The sequence below is a fragment of the Halictus rubicundus genome, chromosome 17 (assembly GCF_050948215.1).
Source record: "Halictus rubicundus isolate RS-2024b chromosome 17, iyHalRubi1_principal, whole genome shotgun sequence".
Taxonomy (NCBI): domain Eukaryota; kingdom Metazoa; phylum Arthropoda; class Insecta; order Hymenoptera; family Halictidae; genus Halictus; species Halictus rubicundus.
Genome location: NC_135165.1, coordinates 1,657,328 through 1,671,654, shown reverse-complemented (window position 1 = coordinate 1,671,654; position 14,327 = coordinate 1,657,328). Strand labels below are relative to the sequence as shown.

The following is a 14,327-nucleotide window of genomic DNA, read 5'->3' as shown; positions in this document are numbered from 1 at the left end:
ACGGGGAGGGTGGCTCGTTTAATTTATCACCTACTTAAAGTCGAACGGACGGGCCCGATGCCGGGCGGTCCTTTTTCGCTCGGGTTTCAAGCTTCTCGCAGCCAATTGCGCCTCGATCCGGCTACGGATTGGAATTTTACGAGAGGTTCGTAAAAGTAAAAAAGCGCCCGATACATCTCGGCCTTGTTAAACACCGGTGGTACACGGCCGCCTGTCGATTCTTCCTCTAATCTCCGCTACACCCCGGTCCGACTAATCATGAAACCGTGAAACCCGATAGCTCGTCCTTCTTTTACTCCCTCCACCGTCTCCTGGCAATTTGTCTCTCGCGAGTTCTTTGAGCGCTGTTCACAGGAACCGGTCCGCGAGCTGAGTGATAAAATCAAAATCAATTTATTCAATCTCCGGCGATTTTCTTTTCAACCGTTCGCGCTCGCAGCTGTCTCGAATTGTGAAGCCAGATATTCATTGCAATCTATTAACACTTTGAACGCCCAACTAGAATCCCCGAAAATTCCATTAAATCAACGTAAGTTATTTAATGAAATAAAAATTGCAAAAAATTGTATGTACGATACTGAGTAATCCTCCAACTTTCTTGCATGTTACAGATCCTAATCAAGTTTAGTACGATGAATATATCAACGTAAAAATTCATTTTAAAACGAACGTGTTAAATTAGAAATAATCCTTAAATACTAAGGGTGAAATGAATAGCCGTTACATTAGGAATATCATAAAGCTTGATGATTCGTCAGAGAAAAATTGATAAGTAAATCTGGCGAGTACTGTGAGCAGTTCTAACCTACAAACGGATAATTTTGGGTTGGGAAAGATTGGTGGGGGGGATCGAGCTGTCGGCACAAACGGATCCAGGATCCAGCCGGTGTCGAGATACCGTTCAGATTCGGCGTTATCAATTTAATCGTCCGTTAGGAGCGGGCGTGGAGCGATAATCACGGCGGACTACTACCGGCTGGCCCGGCAGCAATAAAGTGCAACACAATGTGCCCTGGTCCGATGGCGAACAAGGATAAGGGGCGTTGCTATCGAGCCTAACGAGGCTCGATGTCTCAATTTCCGTAAGAACGTGCGCCTCGCAACGGTGGGGGGTGACCAAGCGCGAAGGGGAACCGCCCCGGCTGACTGGGGATGATACGGGCCTGATAAGGCGCTAAAATAATATACAACCATGACCTGTCCGGAATCTCCTCGACGACCATGATCCCCGTCCCACGTTTCGGACGAACGCGGTCGTTAGCGTGTCCCGTGCGGGGATAATCGCCGGGGGATCGAAAGCAATCGGCAAACACGGAATAATAAGATGCGAGAGAGGGACCCTAAGGGCTGGAATAACCATTTCCAAAACCGGTGATCAGATTCCTTTTTTTTTTTTGTTAGGAAGTTCTGCTAGCAAAAATATTACAGTTCTTAGAATCAGATCGACTTCTTCGGTTCGCAGTAGAATCGGACGAAAATAGTCAGACAAGCGCGAGGCTCGAATCTCATTCGTGAACTTCCGGCAACAGAACCGCAACTCCTTTTCTCCGAGGTAATAAACGATGCGAAACAGCTAACAGAAAATTGATTTCTGCAAAACTGATCCAACTCGAACGGAAATTTAAACAAAACGAAGACGCAGGAACACGATTGGAAAATCTGGAAGGGGGTCGAACCTTTGGACTCGTCTTTTCTACCTGACCAAATACCTGAGAAGTCCTCTCTCGATGAACGAATCGACCGAAAATAGTATAAACGAATCGACCGAAAATAGTATAAACGCGACGGTTCCCCAGTCACGCGGCAAATTATTAGATTCCTCGTTCGAGCCTGATTGCGTAGTCTTGCTCCCCTGGCAACGGGATTGTTTCTTGATGCTATCTCCGATTCTCCCAGTTTGTTAGGGGGATTTATTTGATTGAATATCGACTGCTCGGCCGACCGGTCGCCGCTTGCTCTCTCTCCGTAACGAGAGAGTGTATATCGATATCGGCCGTATCGCGCCCGTCCACGGGGACCAGAACCCCCATCAATTGCGTCCGGGGTTCTGCGTGGATCTTAATCCTGATCGACGTCACGTCGACGCAGTCACGTTCCAATTTTTCCCGGGAAAGACTCGCGGCAAATCCGGGAAACTCTGCCGCTTCGGGAAAACCTGATCTCGGACGCGCAATCTTCACGTTCCACGAAAACAAAAAAACAAAATTTAGGGTATCGAAAGTCATATTTTGGTCGGTGCAATAATTGCTCGCATGTTGGAACAGTAGTTTGGAACATTGTACCCAGAATTTGGGAGAATAGCTGCAACAGTTTCTGAATTATTTGCAATATTTCTGTCGAGTATTTGGAATACGCCACATACAAGTACAGCGAGTCGTTAGAGTCACTTACGTAGATGAACGATTTTATAATTCTTGAACAGAGCGTGGACGTGTGCAATTCGCGAATGTACGTTTAGCAACACGCAAGTGATAAGATCTAATAACAACACTGTAACAAGGCACGCGCTACCTATCGATTATTCCAATAGCAACGTCAGATTATTTAACACGTTGACTGCCATGTCAGCCATACGTGGGTGACGGAATTATTTGTTCAGGTTTTAACCCTTTGCACTCGGCGCTATTTTCATTCTAAAATTTTTCTTCCGTCTTAGAATATTCTCATTTTATTCGTACAAATACAAATTTTGTAATGTGACAAATATTTTGTAATATTTTTTGTAATTTCCTTGAAATATTGCCACAACAATTTCCAGTGGTGCTTCAGAGTCGCCGCTCGAGTGCTAAGGGTTAAAATGAATTTTTACGTTAATATATTCGTTGTACCGATTAGGATCCGTAAAATGCAAGCAAGTTGGAGGACTACTCAATATCGTACACTTAATTATTTTCAATTTTCATTTCATTAAATAGGTTACTTCGATTTTATGGAATTGTTGAGGTTTCTAGTTTGGAAGCGTTAAAGAACAATGAAACCGCGCCGGAAAATTGAGACACGATGGGAGCGAATCTTGCCCGAAAAATCGATTGGATGGATTTTTTGGAAACGCGAGAGGAAGGATTTTTTGGATGACGCGGCGCTGGAGACGGGGAGATATCGGTGGGCGACGGGTAGACGGACCTCGCGGGTCGCATAATGAGACCCGATACGAATCTAAATCCGAGCTTACGAGATAAACAGTCTATTAGGGGCGGGTGCAGCAACCCCCGGCGAAACTTGGGTCGGCGTATAACGACCAGATCAAAGGTATCGAATTGACGAGGAACCCTCGCGCGACTGTACCGCATCCCGGGTTTATAAACCGTCTTCGTCGCGCAGGATCAGACCCGTGCACAAAGCGAGCCGTTTTCCCACGGAAAGTTCGCGATTTCCATTAAACCCGACCGCCATTCTCCGCGTCTCGAAGGCTCGCGTCTTGCCGCCAGCTGGATAATTATTTTTCCCCGTTTCCAATCAACCGAACCCCCGCCCCAACTCCCTCGACTTTTTGGTCGTCGAAAGTTTACCCGGGCTAATAAAGCGCCGCGCTAATTACCAGCCGTACCAGCCACGCGTACCTCCGTCGTTCGTCCCGTAATTAACGTCGAAGTATCGCGACTTGCTGCCGCGGTCGCGTCACAGTAATTTGCCGATCACTTCCGGGGAAAAACGAACACCGGAAACGGCCAGTTATTTGTTGATCGTGCCGAAGAAATTTGCGGGATTTGCGACCAGCACCGTCCTTCAAAAATGTAATTCTTCCTCGACGGTGAACGCGGGAATCTTTCAACGTGTACACGCTGTCGGGCCGATTAACTCGCTTCCTATTTTTCTATTGTCTTTTTTATCGGCCCTCCCCGCTGCCACCCCCTCGACAAAACTGTGCCAAGAGACGAAGATTGGAAAGTCGGTGAATATCTTCGACGTCTTCGATATTCCGCTCAAGGCTACTGTATACGTGGCCTGATTCCGGCCATTTCGAGATGTTCCTTGGAACCGACACCCAGACTTTTGTCTACGAAGGAATCGATACAGGCCGATACCTTGAACCGGCGATATGAGTTTCCATATCAGGGTCGCGCTCTGCTCGTTACGCTATTTGCTTTTCCTTCCTCTGCGGCTCGTTGATTGCGAAACGCCAGTAAATACGGATAAAATTACAGGGAAAAAATGACACTGTACTACGTTTGAGTGATCCACAAAAATGACAATGTCCGCTTAACACGTTGAATGCCACGTCACCGGGAACGGAATTTTTACGTTGATATATTCATTGTACCAAACTTGATTAGGATCTGTAACATGCGAGAAAGTTGGAGGACTACTCGGTATCTGTTGGAATTTATTTCATAAATGTAGAACAAGATCAATCTATTATTTCTTTAAAAGGTAGGATCGATGGAACCGGCTATTTACCTGTATATGCATACATTGTATCCACAGTTAATATACATTGTATGTTGTCCCCGGCATCGGACCCTCGATCTTCAGTTGTTAATATTGGACTGTTGCTCCCCTGTTTCGATCTCTTGCGTTTCATTCTCGTAACGTTTCTTTCGCTGGATAAAGACGTGTCGCACAACGTGCTTCTAGAGTTACTATTCTGACATAAATCTTATTTCATATTTTATAACAGTGTGGTTTTCTTTAATACCCATACTTCCAATAGTATCGTGCATTTAATTTTTTCCATTTTTATTTCATCGAATAACTTGATTCGATTTTACGGGATTTTTCCAGTTTGGCGATCGAAGTGTTAAACATTGAAAAATCGAGTTGATACAATTCTCAGCGAGGTCGGAAGATCGTGTAAAGGGCGGGGATTTTTAAGGGACAGACGCGCGCGGCCCGGAGAGAGTTTCCCGGTTGATCGAAATTGTTCCCACGGCTTTCGAATTTAATTTCCCTCCGTCGAAGCGCATTATCCTCGGAGTAGCAATCCGTGAAGACGGATCTCCTCTCCGGGTTAATGTGTTTAAATGCTCGAGAGGCGTAGACGACGCGCGGCGCCGCGACGGCTTTAGAAATGTTTGTCAACGGGACTCCAGCTCCGGCGGAAGATCGATTAATAATTTCCCGGTAAGTCGGCTAGCTGGCAAGAAAACTCCTTCATTAACCGAACCGGCGCGACGAGCGGCACGCTTCAAAGCCGACAGCTCGAAGTCTGCTCGCTCGCGCTAATTCCGCTCGCAGATTACTGCTCCGAGGACAGAGTTTCCTGCCTCGCAGCCGGCGGATCAACGCTGACCATTATTTAGAAACGTCCCGTTAAAACCCTGCGAATTAATCGCGTTAGAAACTTCTACGGTTCCCGTCACAAAAATATGCCAATCGTGCTCGCCGGTAATTACTTTAATGCAAAATCAAAACTCAACACTTTCCGGGGACTTCCGACTTTTACAGCGGAGCTCTCGGGACACCAACAATTTAAAAACCGCTTGAAAACCAAAATTGGGCTCGGTGCGTCAAGTGAAAGGGCGCGTGTTACATTTTTGTGAATCAGAAAGACGTGGAAACAATTTGATTACCACCTCTAAAGTGCTAAAAGCTTCGCTTCAAATTTCAGAAAATTTGTATTCGGAACGACCATAGTTTTGCAGCGTGTTCCGGACGAAGATTTCGCTCGGAAGCGATCGGAGCCTCCCTTCGAGGTTCGCGGTGGTCGAATGCTAATTCCGTCGTTAATAATAATCATTATCAGCGGGCTGCGGCGCGTCGTTCTCCCGAGGGCTCGAAATTTGCACGCGCATTAATCCCATTTCGTTTAAGGGCTCGTCAATCATATCCACCCTCGCGGCGTCGCCGCGCACGTGCGCGCGTGTGCGTGTGCGTGTACGTGCACGCATTCGTACAATCGCCGGAGATGCTGGCCTACCAATGAACTGGGACTCGAAGCCTAATGGTGTTTTGAGTGGGCACGGTGCACTCAAAATTGGTTCTCCACCGAGCAAGAGACTCTCGAGGGTCCGCGTCTGACAGTTTCCACATTGGATCCGGCGAGTTTAAATCCCCGTCGATTGCTTATTGTTTATTCCTCAACCCTTGCGTCAACACCCGAAATTTCGTTCGACCCTGTACGCTTCGTGGCTTCAACATTTTACAGGGGAAAAATCGTTCTAGAATAGACTCGTTGGTGCACGTTGGAAATGTTCTTTAATAGTACGTTATTCAGCAAACCACACTTTATTCCGTATATACTTTGTTGGTACAAATAACGGCACAATGTTTCCGCGTATCGTGTGTTTAATCCTTATGTAAATGGTATAAGTGAAAGCTCTTTCAAAAGTTGCGACCTGCACAGGCTTGCTGCTTCTACCGGACTGACTAACAGTCTCGACTTTGTGACCCCGCCTGAGTTCTTCTTACGCCTAAATCCTTATGCCTAAGACGCTATGGTATCGTTGAATTTCAACAGTGCGCGTTTCACGCGAAGAATCGAAGGTTGTTTTTCATGAACTTATTAACCCTTCGCGACATTACGAGTCTAGAATCGACGGCTCCGAGTGCAAAGGGTTAAAGTTGGGACCATAAGCTAATTGAAGAAGCTCATTGAAGTTTCGCGCAGCGAGCGCAATAAGGAAACAGCGCTAGGAGGGAGGGAGCAAGTGTATAAAACTGTATCGTAAGCGAATAGATTTGTCCGGGGTTTCGGAATGAGTTGAGAAATCGTCGAGAACGTTGAATTTTCTCCCATAAAACGCTCCCCCGGGGGTAAGAGAGTAGATCACCCTGTGTATAGAGGGTGGAATCCGTTTCTCGGATTTTACGAGGTCCCGCTCGAGATCTTTCTCTTTTTACTTTCACCGTGCTCTGTCCCTCTCCACTCTCTCTCTCTCTCTCTCTTTCTCCCGCGCCGCCATTTCCACCCCGTCTCACTTATTCAGACGTTTGACGGAACTTAGAATATAAACGACCTGAAACCAGCCACCCTATCGGTACGTCAGCTTCAACAGGGGGTAAGGGATGATAGATCGACTTTTTCGACGGCGAGGGTGTAAATATGCGGTCTCTGAAAGATAGGCTGATGAGACGGTTCCCGTTCGAAAGCCCGGAAACCACAGTCCTTTTCACTCCCGATGGAAAAGCTTCACCTGTCACCGACCCCGTGCGTCCGCGTGCTTCCAGTCCAGACGAGAAAAGTTCCTTGACCCCTTGCCCCCTGCGATCCCTTTCACAGCCACGGCGGCGATTAGAACGTCTCTGACGCGCGCGCCATTTCCTACGAGAAAGAGAAGAATATTCGTCTCGAAAGAACAGAATTCTCTTTCGATTCGGAAGAAACGAATCGCGGCACCCCTCGGTGGTAACTCGTGTTCCCGTGTAACGTATTTCCCACGGATATCTCGTGGGGATAATTTTCGAAATTTCGATAATCGAGCTACAGACCGAGCATAGTTTTCGAGGGTTGTCGGCGCGGCTGAAGGTATTGTTGGAAAGCGAAACGGGAAGGCTCGGGGACGTTGCTATTTCCGGCGGCCGAGTCGAAAGAATCGGGAAAGGATGAGTTTGGAAGGTCTTTGAGGGGATCAAGCGTGTCCTTAATTTCAGATGAGCTTAGCCGTCGTGAATATCCCGCAGAATCTGACGGTGCCGAAGGCCAGAATGCTGTCGGAGTTCTCGAGGCTGAAGCACGGGCTTCGCAGCGGGAATATCTCCATCCTGGATAGCAGAACTATCTACATACCGAATTTGCATTACGACGGGGCTGGCAAGGACACACACTTCTGGGTCGGGAACGGCACGGAGCCCAACACGTTCGGCATCAAAGTGCCCAACGAGATAAACAAGTACCAACCGTTTAATCCTTCTGTGGAGCCGGCGAAATTTCCGCGGACCTATGCGCGTCCTCGGAATTAAGATAGTCCCGCGAACCTCGCAGTTTAGCCTGCACAGTTTATCCAATACGGCAAAAGTATTGGGCACAGCTGGCTTCGAGTTGCAGTATCCAAAAAAGTTCACTGTCATACTTCTCCGAACTGCGTCGCGTTCGAGCGACCGTGGAAATCATGTTGTTCCTAAAATTCGAACGATATTCTGCATACCGCAGCTCGGGGAGATTCGTAAAGCAAACAGTACGGATTACTATACTTGCACGACGCGTCGATGAGATCGATAATCAACGGATACGCGTACGCTTTTCGGGAGATCGACGCTGTTCTTGTTTCAGATTGGATTCGCTGGCAGAATACCGTGGCCAGGACATCGAAATAGTCCTGCCGGGCAATTTGACCGTCTACGACATAGAATGGTTGTCGGTGTGGTCCAACGAGCTCAAGGAAAGTTTCGGACATGTTATAATCCCGAGAGACCTGGAGGTTCCTAAATCACTCGGTCAGACCAAGATCACGGTAACTGAAGCACTTTCTCGAACCCAGCAAATCACAATCGCTCTCTCTCTCTCTCTCTCTCTCTCTCTCTCTCTCTCTCTCTCTCTCTATCTCTCCTCTTTCTGTACTTCATTGCAAGCTTAGCGACCTATTAATTGTCGAAATGTTGAAAAGTTGAATTAATCTCATATCATTTTGCCGGGGATAGCCGCATTGGTGGTACAATCCTGTAAGTAACGCAAAGAAAGTGTACACAACACACACCCTCTCAAACTTAGCTGTCATTCAATCGAAATTGAACACTACACACAGTGCATATATGTATATCTCTCACGGTGTGATCAATGTTGTACGTACATCAGAGGTCGAGTCGGAAACTATCTTAACACTAGATTTACGGGACTCGTTAAAATGGCGGATACTAATATTTTCAATTTACGAATATTGAGATTGTAAAGTTGCATCCATGAGGAATTATTTAACAAATTGATTTCTTTGGATATATATTCTTATAATAAGATGAACTCACAAATTTTGATAGATACGATCATGTTATTTTTGTAAAGTAATGTATTTGAAAACAGTATTTTATCTTACCCGAACGAGATTCGAACACCTTGGACGTTTTCGTCGAAAACTAGCACCCTGACCACTGCGCCACGACAGTGTCTTCTAAAGTAACGTGAAATAGTCATTTTTAGTGCTCCGTAAACCTAGTGTTAACCCTGTTCAGTATTAACCCTTTCCACTCGGCGCTATTTTAACTCTAAATTTTTCTTCCGTCTTCGAATATTTTCATTTGATTCGTACGAAACTGATTCGATTTCCACATATAACATTGAAATGTTTAGTAATCAATTGAGTACAAATTTTGTAATATTTTTTGCAATTTCCTTGAAATATTGCCACAACAATTTCCAGTGGTGCTTCAGAGTGCTAAGGGTTGAAATCATCTTGTCAAGAGTGTCCGAGTATTAATGGCCGTGTATCGAGACGTATCCCTGTACTTGTTGCGCATCTGCGAGTAAAGTTGATAGCCGGAAACGATTTCCCGACTCGGCCCGATGGACACAGTGTGCCGTTGCCGGTGCAGTTATGGTGTTTGAAGAGAGTCCTCTGGGGCGCGTTTTCAGACTCGCAGTCCGCCGCCACCGCCGCCGCCGCCGACGCTGAGGGAGCTGACGAACTGCAAGCAGATGCTGGACGGTCGGGTGCAGGTGCAATGGGAGATCATCGACGACGACATACAGATCAGGGTGTCGGGTCGCATCCGCGAGGACCAGTACATCATGTTCGGCCTGTCCGGCACCGACGGCAGGTCTGAAATGATCGGGGGAGACGTGGTCGTGGTCGCTTACGACAACAAGACCGGCGAGTTCATCGCCGAGGACTACTACATATCCGCGTACGCTCAGTGCGACGGCCGGCAGGGCGTGTGCCCCGACAAGAGAATAGGGGGCAAGAACGACGCCGTCTACGTGCACGGCGAGAGGAGGAACGGAGTGACCACAGGTGTGCCACCAGCCCCTATCCACCTGCGAACTGCCCCCACAGAAACCGCGGGGGAAAGTTGCACAAACAAAAGACACCGCTTGCGTTTTTATGGATTGTTAGAGAACCAAAAACCCTGCGATCCTCCCTGCAATGGGAACAGAGTAATAACGTCCCAATGATTTTCAGTGACCTACACGAGACCGCTGAGCACCAACGAGCCAGAGAGGGACAAAATGATTCCGAGCTACGAGACGAGCGTGATCGCGGCGATAGGACCTTTGAACGCGACAGGAGAGGCGAACGCCCACGAGAACATCGACAAGACGACCGGGAACATTCGTATCGATTTCACGTCGAAGAACGACCGCAAGTGCACCAACTCCCTCTACAACCTGCCGGACCTGCCCGATCCGAAGTCCTGGCCGCTGTTGGTCATCAGCAACGAGACCACGTTCAACGCCAGGATAGGTCCCACCGGCGGCAAGAAGGGATACTCGATGATCACCGGTAACAATCGCTGAGAGACCCCTTCCCGAGTCTCGTCCAAGCGGTACCCTTCCACTTCCATGGAAATTTATATTTTTCTTCATTCGAGGACCGTGTACAACTTTGCTACCCCCGGTCGAGTAGTCTTTCTGAATCCAAACTTCGTTAGAATAACCAGGGACCGCTTGGACAACTGTAGCAAGCTTTTTATTTGCTAGTCCAATTATTATGACAGACAATCGAAACTGACGGATCGTTTTATCGCAGGGCAGCCTTCCGGCGACGTCGCCTGGTACATGAACGACCTGCTGGTCCCCAAGCTGATCGTCGAAAGAGGGCAGACCTACACGTTCATAGTGGAGGGCGGGAACGATACCACCAACATGGACAGGTGACTAGAAACTCGAATCGTCAGCGACCGGTCAATATTCGATGATTGCGTCGGAATTCGTGGGGACCAGCCACTGTTCCCAATTCGAATTGTTCGAATAATTCGACGCTAATTATACAGATTCCTGCGAATGAACCCCCTCGCGCAGACCAAATTCACCCTCATCATAAATCAAATTGGCCCTTTTGAAGTTCGAAGTTTTACCACGCGCGAAACCTGCTACGGTGCGAATCTGTGTTCTGACTGTGGATGTTGCAGGTACCATCCCTTGTACATCACGAGCAGTCGAAAGGGCGGTTACGGTAAGAAAAGCGAAGAGGATCGAGCGAACGAGAAGGTGTACGCCGGGGTGAAATTCGACGCGGAGGGCTACCCCGAACCGACTGCGGCCGGCCGCTTCTGCAAATGGGTTCATAAGACGGTCGACACGAGCTCGGACACGAAGACGTTCAAGGATTTCTTCGAAACCCTCCGGCTCGAGTGCGACCAGGGCGAACCGGGCGAGCTCGTGTGGACCGTCGACGAAGACACCCCCGATGAGGTGTACTACCAGGTGCGCGACACTTCCGTGCAAGAAACGCTTTGCAGAATGGCACGATTTATTAACGAGAACCTTTCTATTCCGTCAGTGTTACTCGCACGACAACATGGGCTGGAAGATACAGGTGGTCGGCGGCGCGTGCACAACGCTGCCGACCTTGACGATGGTCGCATCGTTGGTCCTCGGTCTCCTGAGTCTCTTGAGATGAATCCATTGACGGCCAGAGAGCCGCGCGAGAGAAGAGTGGTGGCTGAGGAATTCGGAGGACGCGGGGTTGGCGAATAGAAACGAAAAACAGAAGGACGCAACGGGGGTGGGGACGGACACACGACTCGCCTGACACGCAACGACGATGGTAACAAATTAACATGAAGACAGACAAGCAAGAAAGAGAGAGAGAGAGAGAGAGAGAGAGAGAGAGAGAAGGAGAAAGAAAGAGAAAAAGAAAATAGAAAAAGGAGAAAAAAATCGGAAACGCAAATACCAGACTCGGTTGATCAAACGATACAAGGTTGTATGAAAGTACTTAGCTCGTAAGGTTTAATCTAAAGGTAAGAAGATTAGCAGAATATTTTTAAGATCTATCAGATTCAATATTTCGTATTATACGGTATACATATGTATATGTATATTTATACATACATACATACATACATACATATATATATATATATACAAATACATATTAAACCTATACATATACATACATACATGTATATTATGGATATATACATATATGTGTATATATATGTATATATAATATGCGTACACAAGTGCATACGGTACGTTAACGATACAAGTACGCACGTTTCAAAGCCCCGCAAGTGAAACGAGAATCCGAGAAGTGATTTTTAACGTTTAAGTACACACACATATATATATATATTTTAAGGGACTGACTTGGGGAGCGGGGAGAAAAGAGAATGACGATCGAAGATCGGTGACAATAAACGTAATCAGGAAACAGATCGAAAGTATTTGACAATAATGTCGTTCAGGGGCGGGAGGGGGGTGGGGGAATATCGATCATGGTCGTCGACAGGGAAAATAAGGTAGCGCGATGGCCGGCGGGCGGTCGGATCGGGCCGCTTTGTCGACGGTACGTGATGTACAATGTAAATTTTGCACAAAGCTACAGTCGAGTATAATGTAACATTAATGAATCGAGTAGCCGTTAAGGTATACATTTATATAAATGCTGTCGACTTGACAATAATACGTAGGGTAGCGTCAGAACGACGTGAGCGAGGGAATCGTTGAGTGAAACATGAATCATGTACAACGCCGCGGAACTTGTGGCACACGGCACCGGTCATAATCGTTCGACAGACAACAATCGCTAGACAACAACCGTGCCAATTACTGGAAGAAAATGATTGGGGAACTCGTGGACCGGGGATAAAAGTTACGCGTGAAAATAATTTATTCAGTTTCGTTTGAAGTTACGTACTTTCTGATCACAACGTTACGTATCACGAAGTTACGTACGTTCTGAACAATTCTTGGCTGTTAGAATTAACAAACGTTTCAACGAACGTTTCCTGAGGATGCCTGGGACCGCCAGGCATCGTGCAATAAAAATTGTTAATTATTGTAGCGAGGGTTCGGAGATTAGTTATGATCGGTGCTGCGCGCGAGTTAAGGGTGACACAGTTGTGAACTATTCCCCTTGTACGTGTAACAATGCTATAATATGTACATACTATAGAGTGGACCTTCCTAAAACGGAATGAAAGTTAAAATGTGCCTTGGGTACAGATAATGAAACTTGTTTAATTACACGAATTAGGAGCCACTCGGACAGGCGATGCCCCTCGAGTACTTAGGAACTGGTCCGTTCGCGTTAAAGAAAAATTTTCGTAACGAACGCGCGATTAGAGTTTTTAAGAAATTTTATTCTAGGAACCGCGAGCGTGTCAGAGATAGGGAACAGCGAGGGAATTATTCGTATCTTCCGTTGCACGGTGTAAATAATTATTTCAAATCGATTCAACCCTTCGTTCGTAGTGTCTCTGTGCCTATCTCTGCGCTCCGGATGGAATTCGGTGATACTTGTATAATTATGAAAGTTCGTAGACGAACGGGAGAGTTATTCCTGTAATCAGATTTGTTCGAGGAAAACGCGAGGAACGTACAACCAAGAAATCAGAGAAATACATAATCAATCCAGGAAGACGGAGGTCCGCGGACCTCTTTTTCGGGAACCAGACTCTCGATACTTCCGGTGTGTCCAGATTCTAAGTAACGGGGCGTCCTCAAAATTCTCAGCAGCGAAAAATTCTTCGCAATTCCGATTGCTTATCGTACGAAGACCAGTATGTATTTAACTGCATACGCATACTTAACATATACATTACATATAAATATATACATATACATATACATATATTAAACATACATGCATAAACATGAGGTACGTGTATACATATAAAGAGAGAGAGAGGCACTTGGAAAATTAATGTCATTTGGCTGCTGGTCACCGCACTCGTCGCTCGGTGGACATTTTCTTTCTCTAGACGGCCATACTTCAACTTGGTATTTTTTCGGTCCATAATTTCTCCGAGTAAATTGAGTTCGTGCGTGATTCGAATCCAAAATCTCTACAATACAAAATCCGTAATATAAAACTAATTTTATAGTTCCACTGGTCCAAGCCCCGAAGTTTTCGCACTCATCAACACAGCAATTGGAGGAGCTGCTTGTTCTTGCAAATCGGTGGAAGCAAAAGGAAAAGAAAATGAAAGCTAAAGTGTGATCATACGAGCGACCAGTGCACCGTCATCTCCCGTAGCCGCGTCGAATGAGGCAGCTTCTAATTAGGGAACTAATTAGGGCTACTTTCGGGAACACCCGTTAAGTAAGCTGAGCGACAATAACCCCGATATATCCGGGCTGGCATACTCGACGGCGATTCTCCAAGGGGATCGAACAACTGTTTTCCGGCGTCCGCGACTCACGTCCGACTCGCACGTGCCATTCTTCGAATTGACCATTCGCGTGTATCATTATAAAAAGCGAGACTGCGTACAATAAATCACACAGAAATGCCGGTAATCAGACTGCAGATTTTACGCATCGGTGAGAAAAACTAAGCAGAACAAATCCA

General features: G+C 46.8%; 1 protein-coding gene across 1 annotated transcript in view; it reads left to right on the top strand.

The window, feature by feature from the left end:
- Positions 1-11,511, top strand: part of LOC143362582 (protein Skeletor, isoforms B/C) — a 52,329-nt gene extending 40,818 nt beyond the window's left edge. The window contains exons 5-12 of the mRNA XM_076802873.1: positions 7,531-7,769; positions 8,150-8,330; positions 8,518-8,538; positions 9,443-9,821; positions 9,990-10,310; positions 10,557-10,680; positions 10,939-11,233; positions 11,310-11,511. Of these exons, the coding sequence (XP_076658988.1) occupies positions 7,531-7,769; positions 8,150-8,330; positions 8,518-8,538; positions 9,443-9,821; positions 9,990-10,310; positions 10,557-10,680; positions 10,939-11,233; positions 11,310-11,429 (1,680 nt within the window). The 3' untranslated portion in view covers positions 11,430-11,511. The remainder of the gene's footprint in view (positions 1-7,530; positions 7,770-8,149; positions 8,331-8,517; positions 8,539-9,442; positions 9,822-9,989; positions 10,311-10,556; positions 10,681-10,938; positions 11,234-11,309) is intronic.
- Positions 11,512-14,327: the final 2,816 nt, after the last annotated feature.